Source organism: Catharus ustulatus, chromosome 27 (genome assembly GCF_009819885.2).
Source record: "Catharus ustulatus isolate bCatUst1 chromosome 27, bCatUst1.pri.v2, whole genome shotgun sequence".
Taxonomy (NCBI): domain Eukaryota; kingdom Metazoa; phylum Chordata; class Aves; order Passeriformes; family Turdidae; genus Catharus; species Catharus ustulatus.
In genome coordinates, this window is record NC_046247.1 from 4893663 (window position 1) to 4915720 (window position 22058).

Here is a 22058-nt window from a genome sequence, read left to right on the forward strand (position 1 = left end):
ATTTCCCCCCATCCCAGGACCCTGTGCCTCAGTTTCACCGGTACCTGTTCCCTCCACCACACTTTCTCCCTATCTACTCCCCCATATCCCACTTTTCCTTGTACTCCTGTTTTTCCATCTCCCGGTGCCTCAGTTTCCAAAACCCTCCAGCTGCCCACTGCGCCTCTTTTCGCACACACACTCAAGGTGGCTCTGTCTAACCCATCGCTTTTATTGAGTTTTTTTTTAAAATTTGTTTTTGGATTCAGTGGATCAAAACATTTGGACGAAACCTCCCAAAAATAGTAAAACCAAGAGAAAAAAAAAAAATTCCTCGAGGGGCAGGAGAAAGCCCCCTCTGCCCCCACCCAAGGCACTCTGGGGGCCGGAGCCTGGGCGGGCAGTAAACAAGCCGGCTTCTCTGTACCACACCGGCCACCAGCGCCACGCCCGGGGCACCCCCGGCGCTCCAACAAACCCAATCCCCCCCCTGCTTCACCCCAAATTGGTGGGGGACGGGGGGAGGGTAGGGGGAGGGGAAGGGGAGGCTTTCAGGGATCAGGAGCTGCCAGCTGAGTGCGGGGACTTCTCTGTACTCACGCCCCCGCCTCGGCACACAATAAATACACCAGACCTTCAAGTATCAAGCGCCAAATGCCCCCCCTTTCCCCCCAAAATCCAGACAAAGTTGGGGGGTGTGGAGGGGTTGTGCAGTTGGGGAGTCGCTTCAGCTTTTGGATTAAAACCCCAAAAAAAAGAAAAAAAGTAAAACGTTTTCCTCTGGTACTGAACCCTTGGGGGGGTTTGGGTGTCTGTTTTAGCGTGTCCCCCAAAAATGTGCATTTTTGGAACAAAAAGAGGTTAAAAATGAGGGTTAAGGACCAAACCCAGCACCAGCGAGGTCCCAGGGGGATGGGGAGGTGGAATAGGAGGTGTTTTCCCCACCAGTGGACTGGGGGAGCCAAAATGAGTATCCTCCCAGTGGAATGGGGACTGTTGGGGGGACACACAGGGAGCCAGAATGAGGAGTTTGTGTGCCTCCCCCTGCAGCAGGTTGGGGGGGACAGTGGGAGTCAAAATGGGGGGGGGGTCTCCCTAATGTAGTGGAATTTTGGGTCAAGGGGGAACAGAGAGTGATAAAATGGGTTATCTCCACACAGTAGGACTGCTGGGACCCAAAACAGGGTAGCCCTTGCCACAGTGGGACTGTGGGGGCATGGGGAAGGGTGAGAGAGGGCACTTGGGCCTTTTTCTCCATCTCACAGCTCAGAAGACAGATTTGTTAAAAACTATCCAGAGGAATCTGGGGGGACACGGGTGGGGGGGCTCCAGGAGAGGCACATGGTCCCCACACAACCAAAACGATGGTGAGAGACAATGGCAGGGCCGGGGAGCCTGGGGAGTGGCCCGGGAGCTCTTTCCCCCAGAGCCCACGGGCTTCTCTGTATCCTACGCCCGCAGGAGTGGGGGGAAAAGCCCTAACAATGCTCTTTTTTCTCAGTATTTTAGTTTTTTGGGCACTTCCCAAGGGAAACTGTCCCTACCAAAGTGGCCATAGGCTGCGGTCCTCTGATAGAGGGGCTTCTTCAGATCCAGATCCCTGGAATACACAATTCCCGACTCAGTGAGGAGGCCCCGGGGTCCTGCCTTCGCCCCTTCCCTGCCCGGCCAGGGGTTCCGCAGCGGCGCCTCCGCCTCCTCCCCACCCCCGGGGCGGTTGGAGCTTCCCCAGCTGCTCCCTGGAAACACCTGGCACGCTCCTGACACTGAGGAAGCTCCAAGCGCTCAGCTCCGGCGGATACTTACCCCGTCTGCGCCCTGAGCGCGCCTTCTCCGTTCGGCCGAGTGGCTCCGCGCCGGGTCCAGGCGCCAGGCTGTCCCCAGGCTGCTCCGGGAGGGACCCCCGCCCGCCCCCACCCCCTGGCACAGACCCCCACGCCCGTTACCTGACGATGACCCCGGGCCGCAGGTCGAAGTTCTTCTTGACGATCTCCAGTAGCTCCCGTTCGCTCTTCTGGGAGGTGCCATAGTGGAAGATGGAGATGGATAAGGGGTGCGAGACCCCGATGGCATAGGAGACCTGCGGGGGGGAGGCAGGGTTGCAGGTGAGCCTGAGGAGTGAGTGGCCCCCGCACCCACCTGGACCAGCCTCGACTCAGAGCAGCACCCACCTGGACCAGCACTCTGCGGCACAGCCCAGCCTTCACCAGGGACTTGGCCACCCAGCGCGCGGCGTAGGCGGCCGAGCGATCCACCTTGGTGTAGTCCTTTCCTGAGAAGGCGCCGCCCCCGTGCGCGCCCCAGCCCCCGTAAGTGTCCACGATGATCTTGCGGCCTGTCAGCCCTGCGTCACCCTGTTGGGGACAGCAGCATCACAACCCTGCCCGCGTTTCACCAGTGTCCATTGCTGAGCCATCACCATGCTGTCAATGCCACCACCACTCCACGCTGTGACCACTGATGCGTTATCATTGCCACCTTCACCGCACCATCTCTACCCCTCTGTGCCATTCTCATCACCATCAAACTGTTTTAACTGCCACCACTGTGCCACCTTCAGCGTCACCATCACCACTGTCAACGTGCCCTCAGCACGGCACCATCACTGCTGCCATCACCGTGCCATCACTGCCACCATCATGCCATCCCAACTAGCACCACCACCACAGTGTCACTGTTGCCACCACCATGCCCTCGGCTGCACCTGGGGCCCGCCGATGACGAAGCGGCCGCTGGGCTGCAGGTGGTAGATGGTGTCATCGTCCAGGTACTTGGGGGGCACCACGGCCTTGATGACCTTCTCCTTGAGCGCATCACGCATCTCGTCCAGACACACGTCCTCGTCGTGCTGCACCGAGATCACGATGGTGTGCACCCGGATGGGGATCACCGCCCCGCGGTCCTGCATGTACTGCACTGTCACCTGCAAGGGGACACCAGTCAGAGGCCAGGCAGAGGGACAAGGGGCTCCTGAGGGCTTTGTGGACCCACTGGCACCTCACCTGTGTCTTGGAGTCAGGGCGCAGCCAGGGCAAGGCTCCGTTGCGGCGCAGCTCAGCCAGCTTGGCATTGAGCTTGTGCGCCAGGACAATGGTGAGGGGCATGCACTCCTCTGTCTCATCCGTGGCATATCCGAACATGAGCCCCTGCGGCACAGGGACAAGAGGGTCACACCCAGCCCTTGGCAACACCACAGCAACCCCACGGCCCTAGGTCTCACCTGGTCACCAGCACCAATGTCCTCCTCGCTGCGGTCCAGGTGCACACCCTGGGCAATGTCTGGGGACTGCTGCTCCAGAGCCACCAGCACATTGCACGTCTTGTAGTCAAAACCTGGGGGGACAAAGGGGTCTCTGGTGAGCCCAGTACCACCTCTGTGCTGTCACTGAGGTGGTGGCAGCTAGGACACACCTTTGGAAGAGTCGTCATAGCCAATGTGCCGGATCGTGTCCCGGACCACCTTCTGATAATCCACGTTGGCCCGGGAGGTGATCTCCCCCGCCAGCAGGATCATCCCAGTTTTGGCAACTGTCTCTGCAGGGACAAGAATGATGTCAGCATGGTGTCACCTCCACGTCACCCACCTGCTGTCCCCTGGTGCCCTTACTCACCACAGGCCACCTTGGCATCAGGGTCCTGCTTGAGGTGGGCATCCAGGACAGCATCACTGATCTGATCACAGATTTTATCTGGGGACATGGAGAGCAGGAGGCGTCATGGTGGCGTGGGACAGCCCAACACGGCACAGCCCTTCCTTCCGCAGCCTCCAGCACAGGGATCAGAGCCCCATAATTAATGAGCCCCCCAGGGTGCACACAGCCCTTGCTTTGTCCCCAGTCCAGAATTCCAGGCACGTCCCACTTAAGTTCCAGCTCCAACTAAGGCTGTGCCCTGTGGCACCACTGAAGGGATCAGACCTGTATCCCAGCTTTCCAAATCCTCAGCACGCCAGCGCTCCAGCCATACCACACCAGACACCCAGCTCCCTCCTGCTCCCAGGGTGTTTTGTGTGGGATGTGCAGGGTGTCCCAAGGGCCACTCATATCCCTGGGACTGCAGGTGTCCTTGGCAGCGACCTTCCAGGCAGGATCAGGGCAAGGACAAGGCAGTGCCCAGGCAGGGTGTGGGGAGGAGGATCCCCCGGATGCTTTTTAGTGGGAAAGAGTGAGGAAACGGACTTCAGAGCCTCTTCCCTCAAGCAGCCTGGGGGGAGTCCCAGAGCAGCCTCAGGTTGTGCCATCGGGCTGAGGGTGCTTGCGCCAGAAGGTGCACAGCTGTGGGATCCAAGTGGGATCTGGAGCTGATGGGAACTCGGGAGGGGTTGAGTGTGCCCGGAGAGGGGGTACCAGAATGAGAGGGTTCAGGGGTCCTGGGTGTGCCCAGGCAGCGGACGCTGAGCGTTGGCAGCCGCCTCGAGAGATTAACAGTCATGTGCCCCAAACCGGCAAGGACAAAGATCGGGAGAGACCGCACCGGCTGGTACCGAGCTGGAGGGCTCCAGCCACCGCCCGGGATAAGTGGAACCCCCCCAGCTGAGACGGGAATGCACATCTGGGGAGACCCACGAGACTTTATCACCGGCTGGGCGACATCGGCGGCACCGTCGAGGGGCGTGGGGAGGGCGACACTCCGGCGGAGGGAGTCGGGGGAGATGGTGCGTGGGGGTGACCAGGCCTGTCTTACCGCCGGCATCCACGCGGGGTGGTACGTGCGGTACGGAGACCCGAGAGCTGCTTAGTCACGGCTGAGTCACGGCGGCAACGGCCCCCCCGGCCCCCGCCCGCCCCACCGTCCCCCCGTGTCCCGCCCCACGCGGGCAGCACGTGCGCGCAGGGCCCGCAATGCGGCGAGCGCGCGCCCGCCTCACACTGCGCGCGCGCGCCCGCCCGCGTCACCACCCCCCCCACGCGCCCGGTCCATCCTCATTCCCTCCATCCTCATCCTCACTGCCTTCATCTTCATCCTCACCATCGTCCTCCTCATACACCACCCCCCCCCCCCCCCCCCCCCCGCCCGGCCGCGCCTGCGCGATCGCCGCCCCGCCCAGCCTCGCTCGGCCCGCACCTGGGTGCCCCTCGCCCACGGATTCGGAGGTGAAGAGGAAGGTGCCCTCCTCGATGAACACCTCGTGGAAGCCGTTCAATTGCCCGTTCATGGCGGCGCGATGGGCGGCGACAAGCGGAAGGGAAAAGCACCGGACCAACGAAACCCGACCACAGCAGCGATGGACTAAACGCGGCCCCTTTCTCACCCCCTTTATTTATAGCCTACTCGCCCCGCCCCGCTGCTGAGCCCAGCCAATGGCGAGCTCAATACGCGCCACGGGGGCGGGGGCCCAGAACCACTGCAATCAGGCAGGGGGAGCACGTTACGTAACGCGGAGCTTGAGCTCAACCTCCGGGGCAGCCCATAGCGCCCCGGCGCCAGCCGAGCACTCACATCAACTAAAGCGCCTATCGGGCCGTCTCCTCCGCCTCGAGAGCAGTAACGTTGCGGGTGGGCACTGATGTCTCCGGCGTACTCCCCCATGGTGCCCGCATGGTCCCTCCCGCGAGGCTAGGCAGCTCGGGGCGCGCGGCGGTGTACGCATGCGCCCGACGGCGGCACGGAGAGCGCATGCGCAGTACCTGGCCCGCGGGCAGCGAGGACAGCCCCGCCCCTCTGCCGCCATCTTGCGCAGACCGGCGTCGCCATTGTGCGACATCGGGCCCGCCGAGACCGAGCCCGGCCCGCGCTCCCGCCCCGGCCCCAGTTGCACGGCTGCCCCAGGCGCTACGGATCGGTGGGGCCGGTCTGAGCCCGGGCGCGGCCCTGATGGTGCCCTGTGCCGTTGGTGGTACTTGACACCTGATGCAACCGGTGCCCGGTGTTGCCAATGCAGGAGCCGCCGCGGGTCCGGCTCCCCCCGCCACCGCCTCCGGGCCCAGCTCGGAGCATCCCCGCATCCAGGTGCTACATACAGGGCTCGGCAGGAGCTACGTGCCCAGGACAGAGCGACACCCAGAACTGAGATACCCTGAGAATCAGACAGACGCCCCGGAAAGCCAGACCTGGCACCCCCACATAGCCAGATCTGACGGACACTCGGACTCCCAGCAGCCATTTGCTGCGGGCTGCCTGATCACCCCCCAGCCCTGCGACAGAGGGACAGACAGACACCCCCAGGCCCCGTTCAGACGGACACCCCTATGGGTGGGACAGACACACACAAACACTCCTGTGGCCAGGCCAGGACAGACGGACAGACCCAGCCACGTGCTCCCAGCAGACAGGGCCTTGGAACACACCCCACCAAACATTGGTATAGTGCTTGTCGCTCACCGTGTCTTTGCACAGGGGCATCTCCCACACCCCCTCCCCCTACAACCACTGGAGACAGTCTGGATTTTTGTAAAAAACTGTTTATGGGTTCCATTTTTGTATAAAACTTGGGGGCAGCCAAGCCACTCGCCCACCCCCGGCTGCCACCCTACAGCCTGCGGTGTGTCCTACTCGGAATCTAAACCCATCCCAATGTTTCCTCTACAGTCAATCCTCTATGCTCTTCCTTTTAACTATTCCTTAGAAAAAGTTTCTCGTATCCCCGAGATGTTTCTGTGCCCAGGTACAGTACGATGACGGGGGGATCCGGTGCTGCACTCCTTCTACGCCGTTTTCTGCTGTCCCTTCTTTCCAATCAGGGACTTGTGGATGTGGGGAATGACGCCTGCAGAGAGGAGGGAAAAAAAATCCTCAATTCCTCATTTTTGAATGTCAAGTGGATCCCCCTCAGTGTGAATCCAGGGAAGCTATGAGAAGCAGTGAGCCCATGCAACTGCCAAATTCCTATTTGATTTCCCACCTTTCCCCTTCTTGCTAAAATTCCCAGTCAAGGCTGGAAACAGGGAACAACACGTACCTCCACCAGCAATGGTGGCTTTGATCAGGGAGTCCAACTCCTCATCGCCACGGATCGCCAGCTGCAAGTGCCGGGGCGTGATCCGCTTGACTTTGAGATCCTTGGAAGCGTTCCCAGCCAGCTCCAGCACCTACAGGACAGCAGGAAGAGGTGGGAATGCCAAGGGCAGGGCTGCTGGGGCTGGGGAGGGGGGTCCTACCTCAGCTGTCAGGTACTCGAGGATGGCCGCACTGTACACAGCCGCCGTGGCTCCCACACGCCCGTGGCTGGTGGTCCGAGTCTTCAGGTGCCTGTGAATGCGGCCAACCGGGAACTGGGTGGCAATTAATAACCTCGTTAACACCTACAGTCCCCCCAGATGGGCATAGTTACACCCTATGCTGCTGATTTGGGCTGCAGCTTCCAGGAGCAACACTCCAAACAGAGGACTTAATGTTCGCTATCCAATTTATTTATTACTAATTAATACATAATATTAACATATGTTATAATAATACATTATATTGTTGTCATATATATTATGTATCATTATAATTTAGTAAAATGTAGTTCTATCTTGTATAAAAGAATTAATTTTAATTATTATAATTATTAATTAGAAAATATAAACCAATTCATTCTCCCAATGAATCCTCTCAACCTCTCTGTCCCATCTGATAGCAAACCCCCTCTGCAAGCTCAGGGTTCCTCATTGCTCCATAAGCCTCCAAATGCCAAAATACTCAATTCTGACCCCAAAGAAAAGGGTCTGGGGCCCCCCAGCTGCCCAGCATTCTGTTTCCTGGTGATTCCCTGCGCCATACCTGCAGCCCAGCTCTCTGGGAGCGCGACACAGCCTTGGCCTTGGCCTTGCCACTGTCCTTGCCCGCCTTGCCGCCAGCCTGAGGGAGAAAGGGGCTCATTAATTAATCTAATTAATCCCTGAATCCAAACAATCTCGTTAATTCTAAGCCAGAGGGACCTGCTGCAAGATAATCTGGCAGCTCTCTGGCAACTCAGGGCCTCTCAAACCACACAGATTCAAGAGGATAAACAAGAAACGTTATCAGGGTGCAGCAGCTGCTCCCTCACCCAGTTATCTTATTCCTGCTGCCATTATTCCCAGTACTTTCCATAAAATGCCAAATGGGGAAAAACCAGCCCAAAATCCCATTGCTGGGCTTTTTTTCTTCCCAGCAGTTGTGAGCCCAGTTTGTTTTCAGATTCGATTTCTCCACATGCTGACACTGAGCACTGGGCAGGACCCAGTTCCTGCACATGGGAATGTGAATCCTGCAGGGCTCAGGGGTTAATCTCCTCCTAGTCCAGAGTGGGAAATCACCCAGGAGCTCCAGAAACCGTGGATGTAAGGAAAATCACGTTGGAAGGGGTGGAAATGCCAAATCCAAGAGTTTGGGAGTTGCTGAGAAACAAGAGCCGAGCAGAGGTTTGCTGGGCTCTCCCATCCGCTGTCAGGAAATCCACGGCTTCCAGGGATATGGGAAGACCCCATGACGTCATTAATCACTAATGAGAGCTGTTCCTAATGAAGGTGAGACCTTCGGCTGATGCAGGAAGGCAGAAGGAGCTGTACCTTCCCCACGGGAAAGACGTCAGCAACCCAGAATCTGCTCCAGGTTAAAAAAAAAACAGGGATAACAACCCCCTAAACAAAGTTTTCCAGCCCACAGAGAAACAAGAAACAACAGCAGAGGCAATAGGAGCCTGAGAACACCCTGGATACTCAGAATCCCTGTTTTTATAGCATATACTGATCCCACAATCCCCATCCTCTCTAAAAAGGAGGAATTTTGGCTCATGATGAGGGAGCTGAAAGGATCCAGAAACACCAGGAAAGCAAGTGGAACACATTAATCCTTAAAACAAGATACTGGTTAACCTGGGAATGTCCAAGATCTGTGTCCCATCCCAGCCAGCTGGGAGTTAACACAAGGTTCAGTTCAAACACTGAAAAAAAATTAGTCATGAGGGGGCATTAATTAATCCCGAGGTGATTAAAACAAGAAGAGGGCGTTGGATGAGACCATGGGGGACCCAGCAAATCCACTCTGTGTCCTGGCAGTCGTGAAGGGTCTTCAGGGATGACTTGGAGAAACGGTGAAGCACCAGGAGTTACTTTAATCAGAAGAAAACATCCCTGCAAAACTCAAGGAGGGCGTTTTGGGGAGAAGGAAGGAGGATTTGAGGGGTGGAAAGGCAGATTTATGGGAAAGAAAGGGGGAGGCAAGGGGGATTTGTGGATATTTCCTTGCTCTAGGAATAAAAGGCAGCATTGGGAAAAGCACTGGCTGTTCCCACTGAGGGCTTTAATCAGCCAGCTGTGAACTTTCCCACTGCCCCATCAGGTTTTCCAGCTTGGAGCTGCCTGCCTGATACATCTTCACAGGGGGTTTGAACTAAGAAAAGCAAGAAAGGTCTCGCTATGGAAAGCCTGACGTTTGTCCAAATTTCCAACAACCCTCCATAGGGTTTGGAGAGGGAACACGGGAAGTTCCCCCAGCCCAGCTGCCACCGGCTCCTATGGGAGATCATCCCAGTCTGTGCTGGGAGTGAGGGCTCCTGAACTTCTCCCTCCTGAGGAGGCAATTCCGAGGAATTCTCTCCTCATCCTCCGGGTGAAGGCTCCCAAGGAGTCAGACAATCCTTCTGACATCTCCATCCCTTCTCTCCACCCAAGTCCCTCGCTGGGAGTACATTCCCATGCTAAATCCTGCCAGGGTATGACCCGCTGGATCCTTCACAGCGGGCAAACTTTTTTTATTTCCTTATCGCTTCAAACAGGACAAAACGCCTCCAAGCAACAACTTTTTATCTCCTGCCGCTCATTCCCAGACATCTCCGAGCACAAGTTCTTGGCGGCACCAGGAGTTGCATAATCCAACGGTGTTTCCGTTAACGCTGAAGGACTGGGACCCTTAGAGCCGGCTCCGGAACCTCCGCGAGTCCCGAGGGCCCCGATGGAACCTCCTGGAACCCACCTGTGGATCCACAGACCCTCCCCAAAGGTCCACAGAACCACCCAAATTCCCCCACAAATGCAGAGAAACCGCTTATGTAACCAGAGAACCCTCGGGCGGATCCAGGGAGTCCTCCAGGTACCCTGCGAATCCACGGAACTCCCTCAACGATCCTCAGACCGACCCAAAGCATCCTGGAGATCCACAGAACCTCTCACAGATCCACGGAAACCCCACAATCTACATATCCCTGCCCGCCTTCGCTGACAGCTCCAGACCCAGCTCCTCCCGCTCCCCCTACGGGGCCACGGGAACGGGACACCGGGGAGAACGAACCCCCTTTTCTTCCCCCACGGACCGGGCCATTTCCCTGGGAAGCGGGCTGAGCTGTATCCCGCGTAAGGCCGGAGGAGGCGCCGGGCGGTTGACAGACCCCTCCTGGGCCCCTCGATTGACGTTTCTCCCACGACAGCCGCTTCCTCCCGTCCAACCGACCCGTAACCAGCACAAAACGCGACCGAGGAGACACCGGCCGACACTGCGCAGCTCTGACAGCGCTGGAGGGCACCGGCGGGGCCGGATTTGGAGGGCAGGACAGACCCCCTCCCCAGGACCCAGGCGGCAGCGGCCACGGGGGAGCGCCGGGCCGGACCGGACCCAAGGTCACGGACCGGGACCCAGTCCCCTCCCCCCGCCCGGCCTGGGCTGACAGCGGCGCCCATTAGCGGCCCCACGGCGCCCGGCTCAGCCCGGCCACGCTGTCCTGGCCTGCCCCCCGAGTCCCGAGCCCCACTGTGGCCCCTGCCCTCACCATGGTACCACTGCCGCCGTCCGAACCCCAAAGCCGCCGCCGCGCCCGACCCGCCTCAGGAGCCGCCAGACAATGACCCGCCCGGGCGGGGGCGGCGGGCCGCGCCGCGCCGCCACCAATCACTGCCTCCCATACTAGTTTGAACATCCCGCGGCGCCCAATGGGCTACCCACTTCTTTGCCCGTCCATCACTGGCTCCGCCCCGCGGCTCGTTTAACGGCTGTGTTGCCTTTGCACACGGCACGGAGCGGGGTGAGGGCGGGGCGTGCTCGCGTCGGTGACGTCACCGCCCGGCGAATAGCAACAACGAACACAGCGACGTGAGGCCATATTATGATGATGGACAGCAGACTGAGCCAATAGAAAGCGGGTAATTTTTCCCGCCCATTCCATCGCTCCGCCCCGGGCCGTGTTTGTGTGAGGGAACCGATGGGGGGAGGGAGGGGGGTTGGCGGGTTTAGCAGAGTTTTAGGCCCCGCCAGCGGATGCCGCTGGGCCTTGGGCCTGCGAAAGAGTTCCGCGGGGTCGGGGGCTTCGCTCTTGAGGTGGCCTGGCTCTGCTCAGGGCTGAAAGAGGCCCCGACGTGAGGGGAGTCCACCCGGGGAAACCCTGACCCGCCGGTGCTTCTGACCTTCCCTGTGTTTCTTCGGGGCAGTACAGAAATAAGCCGGCGTTGCCCCGTAGGATGAGTGCGAAGGGCGGCTGTAGTGAGGTAACATGGACCCCGCAGCCCGCGAGCTGAAGTGGGGGCTGGGACGGACCTTGAGTGGCTGAAAGGACTGTCAGTAGTGACGGCGGGGGTCAAGTGTGGCCAAAAAGCCCAAAAATGCACGACTCTGTTGGGGGGAAAAGGGACCGTTTTCCGAACAAACGTGTCACAGTAAATAAAAACTCAGTTTCTTACGATGGGTCCCTTTCACTGTCAAATGGAATCGACTGTGTGAGGAGCCGGGTTTATAAATGGAACTGGGGATTCCTAAGCGAGGGTTGGTGGGCCCCGCACACCGCAGCCGTGCCGGGCCGGGGCCGCAGCCCGGGCCGTTCAGCCCGGCTGCACTCGGCGCGCTCGCTGTCCCCTCGGCCATCGGCTGGCCCAGCTGCCGGGCCTCAGTTTCCCTCCAGCAGCGGGCGGGGTGGAGGGCACCGCACAGCCCCAGCCCCACGCCCACCCTGCTCCACGCTGAGGTACGGGCTGCGAGAGGGAGGCCCCTGCTACTGGTTTCCCCGGCTGTCCCGGCCTCGGTGCCACGATTTCCCTGCACTATGCAGCCCGGACCCCTCGCTGCAGCTGCCTCAAGGCGGCCCCCAGTCCTTCTCCCTGCCCCGGCTCCACTATGGCTGAGGCACGGGCTGTGAAGAGCAGGAGGGCGAGGAGGACGATGACGAAGGCATCCGTCACTGTCCTCCCCAAGATGCCCCCCCGTCGGCTTCCACCCAGCACCGGACGGGGGGGCATCCCCCGCTCCTCTCTGCAGCTGCCGTGGAGGCTCAGGGTGCCCCCAGCCCCTCACCCCCAGCTGCTCCCGGCACCCGGGCGGGCAGTACCGCCCGCACCTGCCCGGGGCAGCAACTGCCGCGGGCTGCGCCCCCCCGGGCTCCATCCAGGGGCCCCCCGGCTGTCCCCGGGGCCCCTCCAGCTGTCCTCAGCTCCCCCGACCCCCGGGTCCAGCGGGGGGGACTCCAAAGCAGCTGCGGGGTGGGATGGGGCCGGAGGAGCCGCTCACCCCCGACCCCAGGGATACGCGGGCCGGGTGCTCGGGATGGGAAGGAGCCTCGGGGGTCGCACCAGGTCCCGGTGGCGGTGACAGTGATGGCGGTGACGGCGGCTCATGCGCACGCGGGTCCCCGCGTGTCCTCAGATGAGCCCGAGCCCGCAGGGAGCCGCAGCACGGGGGGCGGGGGCTGCGGCACCGCCGGTGGGGACACGGCGCGGGCACAGCAGAGGCACGGCACACGGCTCCGGTGGGCACGGCACCGTGCCTGTGCACACCCCGGTACGCACACCTGCACGTGTGGCACACACACCTGACACACTCCACGCAGTCGTGTGCGTGGCACACAACCCTTACACACCTGTGCACACACACCTGTGTACGCACCTGCCCGAGCCATAGCACACGCTGGCCACGCCAAACCCTCCCAGCCTTACACCAGCACACAGCAGGCAACCACGTGATGGCACGCATGCCTTACACACACTTTACACACACACCCACACCCGGCAGCCATGTGATGGCACAAATGCCTTATACTCACTTTACACACACCTTATGCACACACACCTCACATCCACTTCACACACACCCACACACACATTATACCTGTGCACATACCAGCCCGAGCTGTGACACAACATGCCTAAGCCACGCCAAACGTTCTCCCTCCCCATCGTGCTCGTACCTCACGCCCCCAACTCCCCTGAGCCAGGTGTTCCCCTCAGGACAAGATGGGGGACTCCACATTCCCTCTTTGTGCCCCTGATGCCTTCACGACATCCTGCATGTCCCTGCAAAGCTACAGGGTGACCACCCCACCTCTCACCACAACGGTGGCATCAGCTCCACCCTCCAGAGCCCCCCATGGCACCCCCAAAGAGCAAGTCAGGCCCGGGCTGGTTTTCATTCACTTTTCCGCATACTTTATTTGTTACAAACATACAATTCTTTAAATATAGACTGTAAAACTCCATTTGCAAAAATCTGCTACGTCAGGAGTGCTCGGAGCAGGAGGAGTTCGTTGCGTCGGCCTCGTCTGCGCTAGTGGTAACACCCAGGACCTGCCTCCGGCCCCTGGAGCCGCCCCGCCGGCCGCAGGGAAGGGACGCGGGGGCCCCGGCCCCCCCGGCCGCCTAAAGTGCAGGTTTGCTTTAGTTTTTGTTTTTCTTTCATTAAAAAAATAACAGGAATAAAACTTTCTTATTTTTTTCTCTTTTCGGCAAAGGGACGTCATGGCGAGCGCTCGGGGAGGGAGGTGGCGCTCCCGGGATCTGCTGCTCTGAGGAGGACCTGGTGCTCAGAGGAGGATCCAACATTCAAAGGATCCAGTTCTCAGAGGATCCAACTCTCCGAGGAGGATCTGCTGCTTGCAGAAGAACCCAGCTCGAAGAGGAGGGTCTAATATTTGGAGGATCCAACTCTCAGAGGATCCAGCTCTCAGAGGATCCAACTTGGAGGAGGATCTGGCTCCTGGAGGAGGATCTAGCACTCAGAGAAGGGTCTGGTGCTCAGAGGATCCAGCTCTTGGAGGATCCAGTTCTTGAAGGATCCAACTCTTGAAGGAGGATCCAACTCTTGGAGGAGGATCGGGCACTCAGCCCGATCTTCTTGGAGGATCCAGCTGTCAGAGAATCCAACTCTGGGAGCGCCTGGCTCTTGGAAGAGGATCCAGCGCTCTCCTCACTGATGCTGTCCCAGCCTCCTGGCTGGGCTGACCCATGTGCTGGGGCCCAGTGAGCCAGCCGTGCTGGACCCGCTCCCAGCCGCTGCTCTGAGGCCAGAACCCCCCAGGGGCTCCAGGCTGTGCCGTGCTCCTCCCCGGCCATCTCGCCCCGATCTGGGTTCTCCTGCCAACACCCAACCCCAGCTCTGCATGGCTTGGCCCTGGTGCCACTGGCTCTACCGGCTCCACGAGGATGAGGAGGGCGATGGCATCCGTGGCTAGGCCTCGCCCTGCAGGAAGATCTGGGAACATCCACGGAGCCAGCTGGGACTTCCCACTGGGAATACCTGCTGAGCTCCATGGTGCACCACCCTGCATAGCCCCAGTACTCCCTCAGCTGATTTTCATTTATCTTTTCCAGGGTTTTTTGTGATTTTTTTCCACTTTTTGCTTTTTTTTTTTTTGAGAGGCCAGTGAGGGATTGGGTTGGTTTTGTCACCAATGTGAGGAGTTGCCACTGGAACGGCGCCCCCAAACCATCCCCCACTGCCCCCAAATCGCCTGGAAACAAGGCAGGAGAATCCAAATTTTCTTTGCTATATTTTAGGGCAAAAAGATTTGAAGCTGTTTGAACTTGCCCTGGAAGCACCACCCGCTCCAGACCCAGCCATCTGGGGTATTTTCCAGTGGGTTTTGGGGCATTGTATGAGACTTCCAAAATTCTGTCTGTACAGCCATCATCGCATTCTCCATCAGCCCCTCTGGGGCAGCAATGCTGGAAGTACCAGGAATCTGGGATATTTTTCCCCTATTTGTGGTTTAAAAATAATTAAAAAAAAAAAGCAAATTGCCCATTTTCTACAGAATTCAACCCAAAACCCAACCGAATCTGAGCTATGTACACACAGCCATGTCTATACACACAGGGATGGGAGGGGGGTTCAGGGGAGATGCCGGCATTGTCCCACTTTCCTGGGAAACACCCTAGGGGACTCAAAGAGAAAAAAACCCCAAAACTGCCCCCCAAGATCCCCTTCCCCATGGCAGTCCCCATGGCTGCTCCCCTCACTCCAGCTGGCACCTCAAAACCCCTTTTTTCCCTATTTTATCTCATTTTGGCTGTTTTTTTTTTTCTGCTGTCTTCCCCCAACGTGCTCTGCTCTTCCCACCCAAATGGAGCTGTGGGAGGTTGTGTCCATGGATCCAGCGCTTCTCTGGCCAGGAAAGACTCCCTGAGCCAAGGCCGGGAGCTGCTTTTTTTGGGTTTATTACTGGATTTTGGTGGTTTTGCCTTTTTTTTTTTTTTTTTTTTTTTCTCCATGTATTTCTAGCCAGCTCCCCAGAGCTGGGCCAGGCCAGCAGCGATTCCGCCGCTATCCCAAAGTAGAAATAAGGCCAAATCACCGCAATTCAGCCAAAAGAAAGAAACCCAAAGGAATATATATATATTTTTATATATATATATATATACACATATATATATATATATATCTCTCATCCTCTTCAAAAATAAAAGGAGAGGTCCCGCGGCTGGACGCCAGTGAGTCCCACGGAGCTGGGAGCCTTTTTCCCCCCAAATCCATCATTGCCGTCTTGGTTTATGGTTTTTCTCCGTGGCAAAGAACACTGGACCAAGGAGGATGGGTGGATACAGCAGGAATTCACCGGAAAGAGCTGCCTGAGGGTACAAAATACAGTACGGACACATCGGCCATTGAGGAAGGACTATTGCTCCCGTGTGAGTGAGTGAGGGATCCAGGTCCTTTGCGACGGAGAAGGCTTAAAAATGGGATAAACAGAAGAAATTTGCTTTAAAAATCCCTTTAAAAAGAGCGACGGCAGTGGGAGCAGCGGGATGGGGCCAGACGGACGGATGGACAGCGGCGTCTCTGTGGTGCGGGGGGTCCCCCAGGGGTCTGTGGCTGTTCCTCACTTCCCAATAAATATGGAGAGAGGGAGATGCCGGATCCGTGGTAATAAATTAAGGAAGCAGCTGATTGGGCTCCCAAAAATGGATTAAAAGGGAAAAAAAAAAAAAAAAAAAAGCAAAGTCCTAAAAGTGGTGAAACCGTTGGAGAAGAGGCAAAATCTTGGAATGAGTGCGATGGAGTTCAGAGTTATGGGAAAACGGGGTGAAAAACTGGAATTCTGGACGGGGCAGGACTGAGCTGAGGGAGTGAAAAAGAATTTTTAAAAAAGACTATTTGAGAGTCGAAAAATGTGTTTAATAGGAGGTGGCTGAAGGGACCAGGCGGCGCCAGGGCCGGGCCCATGGAGGCAAAAAAAAGACAAAAGGAGGCAAAAAATAACAATAAACCTCCAAAATCCACCCCCAAAGTGCCGGGGCCGGGCGTGGCCACGGATTTGGGATCGGAAAATCCAAATTGGGTGAAGCTAAGGGGCGGATTCCGGCGGGTCCTGGTGAAATGGGGCCGGAGGCGCCTTATTTGGAGAGAAGGGGAAGATGGTTCACCCCGTCGAGTTTTTCCTTGTGCTTTGTGCCGGCGCCTCCCCTTTCCCGGCGGGAAACGGGGAGCGGGGGAAAAACGGTCAGAAATCGGCAAAACCGAGGAAATCTTCCCTAATTATCAGGGAGCCGCCAGCTCGGGGCGGGTTCCAGTTTGGGCGCCTGGAGTTTGCATCCCAAAAACAAACAAAAAAACCCCCAAAACTAAAAAAAAAAAAAATCCCAAAACAAACAAACAAACAAAAAAGCAAAAAAAGCCCCCAAAAACCGTGGAAAGAGAAGGGGAAAAAAAAAAGAAAAATGAAGGAAAAATCACAAGCCGAGGGAACGGCCGTTGGTCCAAGGTGCCTCCGCTGCCCCCCCCACCCCAGGCTCTGCCGCTGCCGCTCGGCTCCGGGGCCCTCGGTGCTGGTTTTGATGGGGGGGCACCAGGAGGGGAGGGGGCTGCGGGTGACCCCCTGCCCCCCCCAAAGCAGCGAGTCCCGGGGGCTGGGGGTCCCATGGTGGGAGCAGGGGAGGGGGCGGGGGGCCGCGGGTGGCGGCACCGTCAGGCCGGTTTCTCTCTCTCCGGTGGCGGCAGGAGGGGGGGCTCGGGGGGCTTAGGGACCCCCGTGCTCCACCGCTGCTGAGGGGGGGGCTCGGGGACCTCTTTGTCCCGCTGCTGGGAGTGGGGACGTGGGGGGTTTGGGGACCCCTTCACCCCGTCGCTGAGAGGGGTTAGCGGGGCTCAGGGACCCCTTCGCCCCATCGTTGTTGGAGGGGGGTCGGGGACCCCTCTGCCCCGTCACTGGGAGTGGGGACCGGGGACCCCTTCGCCCCGGGGCTCGGAGGGGGTGATGGGGGGCCGGCGTCGGGGTCGAGGGCTGGGGGAATCGGCTCAGTCGTCGTCCACGTCGTCGCCGTCGGAGTCGTCACCGGCGCCGCTGCCGCTGCCGGGTCCCGGCGGGCCGGTGCGCCGGTCGTAGAGCTTGTCCCGCTGGCGCTCCTGGATATCGCGCATCTCCTCGGCGTAGCGGCAGAAGGCGCCGCCGAACTTGGCCCAGGCCTTGTAGGGGACGGTGATGGCGTTGCGGTAGGACGGCTTCACCTCGCTGACCCGCAGGAACACCCCGTACTTGTTGCAGCCCACGTCGAAGAAGAAGCGCTTGGAGTCCACGGTGATGGACGTGCCCTCGGGCAGCTCCCCGTAGAGCCCCCCACCGCCGGGGCCGCCGCCGCCAGGGCCGCCCAGCTCGTCCTCCTCGCCTCCGTAGTCGTCGATGAGCTTGGCCAGGGCGTCGCGGAATTCGATGAGGCCCTGGGCGGGCAGCGCGATGGTCTGGCCGCTCTGCAGCCCGGGGGGGCCTCCCGCGAACCCCCCCGGGCCGCCGGGGCCGCGGTTCACGGTCTGGCGGATGCGCAGGAAGCGCCCGCGCTGATTCTCCTTCAGGTCCAGGTAGTACTTGCGGTTCTCCCGTACCAGGAACTCGCTCTTGAGGGCGCGGCGGGGCCCGGTGCCGTCCTCGCCCGGCGGCCCCGCGGCCTGGGCCAGCTGCTCGGGGCTGGACGGGCCCAGCTGCGCGTAGTGCTCGATGAAGTCGCCCAGATAGTCGCGGAACTCGGCGGCCACGGCCATGGAGAGCGTGAGGCGGCTCTTGGAGCCGCCCGCGCCCACCTCGGCGATCTTGAGGAAGCGGCCCTTGGCGTTCTGCTTCACGTCCAGATAGAAGCGCTTGTTCTGGATGTCCAGCCGCTTGGACGCTAACTCCTGCGTCTCCTGCTCGGGGCCGGTTGCTCCGCCGCCGCCAGGCCCCGCGGCCGGGCCGGCCCCCCCCGCCCCGCCGCGGGCGGTCCCGAACCCGCCGCCGCCGCCGCGCTCGCTGCCGCTGTCCCCGTCCGCCATCTTGTCCGCCCGCCCCGCGCACCGCCCGCTTCCGGCCCCGCTGCGACACCGCTGACGTCACCGCCGCACCGCCGCCGTCACGTGCGCTGGGGCCCCGCCCGCCGCGTCCCCGCGCGCCCCCGGTGAAGCTCCGCCCTCATCAGGCCCCGCCCCGCAGCCCCTCGCCGCCAATTACATCGCTCTGAGTCCTGCCTCCAGCTGTCAGTCACCAGCACATGCCGCCCATTGGTCGCTGAGCCCAGGCCCCTCCCCGTAGCCCCCTTCCCCTTTGAGAGCAGAGCTCTGCTGCCTGGCTGTCAGTCACGGCCGCAGCTGGCTCCTATTGGTCAATTAGGCCCAGGGCCCCGCCCCTATGAGGCCCCCCCCAGCTGTCAGTCACAGCCGCTGGCAGCTCCTACTGGTGGCTGAAGCCACGCCCCCAGCTCCTCCCTTCCTGGCGCCCTCGCCATTGAGCACAATTCCCGCCCCTTCCCTGCTGTCAGTCACAGCCTTCTGCAGCCCCCACTGGTCTGTGAGGTCCACAGCCCCACCCACCGCCAGCTGTCACTCACAATCAGCACACTCCCCATTGGCCAGTGAGGCTTCCGGCTCCGCCCCCTCCAGCCAGACTTGAATGATTACATGAGCCACCAGGATGACATCATCAATGACATCACAGCTAGTCAGGAGCACTGGGGCCACACTTCAGTCATGCAACCTCCAGGTCCTCCCTGGGCCTGCCCAGACCCCTGAGTAGAGCCTGGAGGGCAGAACCCATACACCCTCTATGGGATGACCTGCCCAAGGGAAGTCCTGTCAGGGACGTGGCAGCCCCTAAGGAACACCCTGGGACCATGCAGGGTCGCTGGGGATCTCATGGGAACCAACAGAGACTTCCCAGGATTTCCTGTGACCCTGTAACGATCTCCTGTGGCTGCTTGACATCACCTGGGAACCTTCAGGGACTTCCTGAGGTCCCATGAAGACCTCCTGGGAACATTTGGGGATCTACTTGCATCTGGTGGGACCTTCTGAGTCCCCTCAGAGGAAGATGGAGCCACAGGTGCCTGTCACAACTAGCATTCTGGGACCCTCCAGCAACAGGAGGCGGCTCCTGCCCACCGGGGTGTCACCCATGGGACAGGCAAGATCATATCCCAGCAGGACACTGGGGGAAGTACCCTGTCAACCTTGTGTGTGTGTGGAGGAGTTGATCTGTCCAGGTGGCTGTGGGACCAACCCAACACGCCCTCAGTGCTCAGGGACAAAGCAGCAGCAGGACCCAGTAGGTTTTCCCCAGGGCCCCCCCAATCCCAGAGCAATCGACAATGAAATGGGGTCCCCCCACCCCAAATACTGCTCCTAAGCCATGGTGTCTTCCTCAGACCCCCACGCCCCCTCCCCACTCATGGTGACATCCCCCTGCCCCACTGCCTCCCAGCACAGACAGAGTCAGGCTCTCCACACAACCTCTTTATCTGGGGTGACTCAGGGGAGGTTCAACAGGGCCCCGGGATCCCGGGGAGGTGAGGGTGGAGGGTCCCGCAGCCCCCTCAGTGGGGCAGCTCGTGGGGGATCAGTTTGTAGTGGGCACCACAGGAGGGGCAGCGCTGGGCCTCGCCCTTGTGCAGCCAGAACCAAACCACGTAGCTGTTGTCCTCCTCACCTGAGGAGACAGGGACAGTGTGAGTCAGGAACAGCGTGGGACAGGGAGGGACACACATGGGGGAGAGGAACAGGGGATACAGACAGCGTGGGACCAAGCAGGACAGAAGGGGATGGATCCGAGGATGGACAAATGGACAAGGGACAGGAATGGGCACACAAACACCATGGACAGGTGCAAGGATGGACACAAAGACGGACAGGTAGGACAGAGACAGACAGGGATGGGGGGCACTCACAGACACAGCCCACGATGCGCTTGTTGGTGATGGAGGGCACGAGGTTTGGGTCCTCCTTGGTGCCTGTGTAGCGCTTGGGCCGGAACATGCTGTAGGGATCCTGTGGCAAGGGAGGAGCAGGGACAGCCCCGAAATGTGAGCACTCCAGAATCTCCAGCCGCCCCTTCATCCCTCACACTCACAATGTCCCCTGAGCACAGCCTGTCCCTGAGAACCCCAAACTGACCACGTCCCCCTGGTGTCCCCCAGTTCCACCCAAGAACTCCCTAACCCAAGACCCTGCAACCCTCCAAGGACACCAAAACCCTGAAACACCCCCTTCAGATGACCCCACTGCCACCCGAGCACTCCCCAAACTCCCTGGGATCCCCAGATCTTTTCGCCCCTCAGACCCTACCCCCATAAAGGACACCAGAACCCTGAAATAACCCCGAACCCTTCGCCACCCCCTCAGCTCCCCCCAGAACACCCTGCGACTCTCCAGACATCCACCAAACTCTGCCCCTTCAAGCCAAGTCAAACCCTGAAACCACCCGAGAGCTTCCTGTCATCCCTCGAGAAACCGCGGGGGTCCCCCAGAGATACCCCCATACAGATATCCCTAGAGATCCCCACAAAGATACCACACTTACCCCCAGAAACACCTCCACCCTCCACAGCCCATCCCAAGTCCTCCACGGGGTCGTACTGAGGACCCCCAATCCCCGGCACTCACCAGACCCTTGTTCATGGCCTCCATCACCTTCCGCTCCAACCCGGTCGCCTGTTCCTCATCGCTGGCCAGGTTCCCTGCGGGGCGCCATCACACTGTGGGTGCAGACACACCGCCCCGGTCTCCCCCCGGTCCCGCTCGTCCCTCCCCCGCTCCCCTCCCGTTTCCCCGCTCCCCCAGTCCTCGCTCACCGGGCACGCCGAGATGGCGGACGGGCAGGGCGCGGGCGGATGCCGCGGGCAGGAGCCGCAGGGCCGCGCTCACCCGCAGTAACCTTGAAGCCATGGCGGCGAGACTGGCAGCACTTCCGGCACGGGAGGAAGCGGACGTGACGTCAGCGGGGCGAGGGAGCCGCGCGCCACTGGCGGGAGCCCCGCCCTCGGCCACACCCACACCCGCAGAGCCCCGCCCCCGGGCGTGGCCCCACCCCAGTGTGACCCTGTCCCCCCCAGGGGCCCGGCGGTCACCGTGGGCGGGGGGGGAGGTTGAGATTTGGGATGGGAGATGGGACCCCCCGTGGGAACAGGGACAACCCTCAGGGGGACAGGGACCATGTTCCGAGGGCCATGGGGATGGGACACCCTTGGGACTGGAGGGGAGCCGGGGATACTATGGCAGGGTCACCCCATGGGGGACAGGGGTGATGTCCCTGGGACCATGAGGATGGGACATCCCTGGAGGGATGGAGACAGATGCTCCTGGGGCCTTGGGGACACAACACCCCGAGGTGACAGGGACGGGGTCTCTGAAGACTTAGGGACAAGACCAGCTGAGGACACTGCAGAGTGCCATCCCTGCGGCAATGGGTACAGATGGTCATGGGGGGAGATGACACCCTTAAGGGCATGGGGACAGCCCCGGGGGACACAGGGACAGTCCTCAGGGAACAGGACCTATGTCCCCAGGACAGTGGGACATTCACAGAGGGGTGGGGACAACTCAGCTCCCCTTCTTTCTCTGCCTCAGTTTCCCCTCCCCTCGCTGCTTACTCATCCCTATCGATCCCATCGATCCCACCAGTGGCGGGGGACAAAACAACGTTTTTTCACCCAATTTTGAGGCCCGCTCTGGTTTGAGCCCCCCCCGGCTGT

The 22058-nt window shown here is 60.1% G+C and overlaps 4 protein-coding genes across 4 annotated transcripts; all 4 read right to left on the reverse strand.

Annotated features, from left to right (window-relative positions):
- Positions 1–191: 191 nt before the first annotated feature.
- MAT2A (methionine adenosyltransferase 2A) lies at positions 192–5229 on the reverse strand. The gene is made up of 9 exons (XM_033081175.1): positions 5044–5229; positions 3591–3668; positions 3391–3513; positions 3200–3312; positions 2982–3125; positions 2684–2902; positions 2151–2333; positions 1926–2059; positions 192–1579 (listed from the first exon to the last, which is right to left on the reverse strand). The coding sequence occupies exons 1-9, from the start codon at positions 5132–5134 to the stop codon at positions 1477–1479; spliced, it is 1188 nt and encodes a 395-aa protein (XP_032937066.1). The 5' UTR covers positions 5135–5229; the 3' UTR covers positions 192–1476.
- A 1131-nt stretch (positions 5230–6360) lies between these two features.
- LOC117007807 (histone H2A.V-like) lies at positions 6361–10834 on the reverse strand. The gene is given in 5 exon segments (XM_033081196.1): positions 6361–6685; positions 6878–7007; positions 7077–7190; positions 7681–7758; positions 10646–10834. Coding segments are annotated over 5 exon segments (573 nt in total). The 3' UTR covers positions 6361–6623.
- A 2423-nt stretch (positions 10835–13257) lies between these two features.
- Positions 13258–18372, reverse strand: PURB (purine rich element binding protein B). The gene has a single exon (XM_033081188.2). It carries the CDS (start codon positions 18370–18372, stop codon positions 17368–17370), a length of 1005 nt encoding a protein of 334 aa, XP_032937079.1. The 3' UTR covers positions 13258–17367.
- Positions 18373–19809: 1437 nt separating this feature from the next.
- Positions 19810–21294, reverse strand: LOC117007810 (cytochrome c oxidase subunit 5B, mitochondrial). Its single transcript, XM_033081201.2, has 4 exons — positions 21159–21294; positions 20971–21044; positions 20256–20355; positions 19810–20017 (listed from the first exon to the last, which is right to left on the reverse strand). The coding sequence occupies exons 1-4, from the start codon at positions 21250–21252 to the stop codon at positions 19905–19907; spliced, it is 381 nt and encodes a 126-aa protein (XP_032937092.1). The 5' UTR covers positions 21253–21294; the 3' UTR covers positions 19810–19904.
- Between the last annotated feature and the right edge of the window lie 764 nt (positions 21295–22058).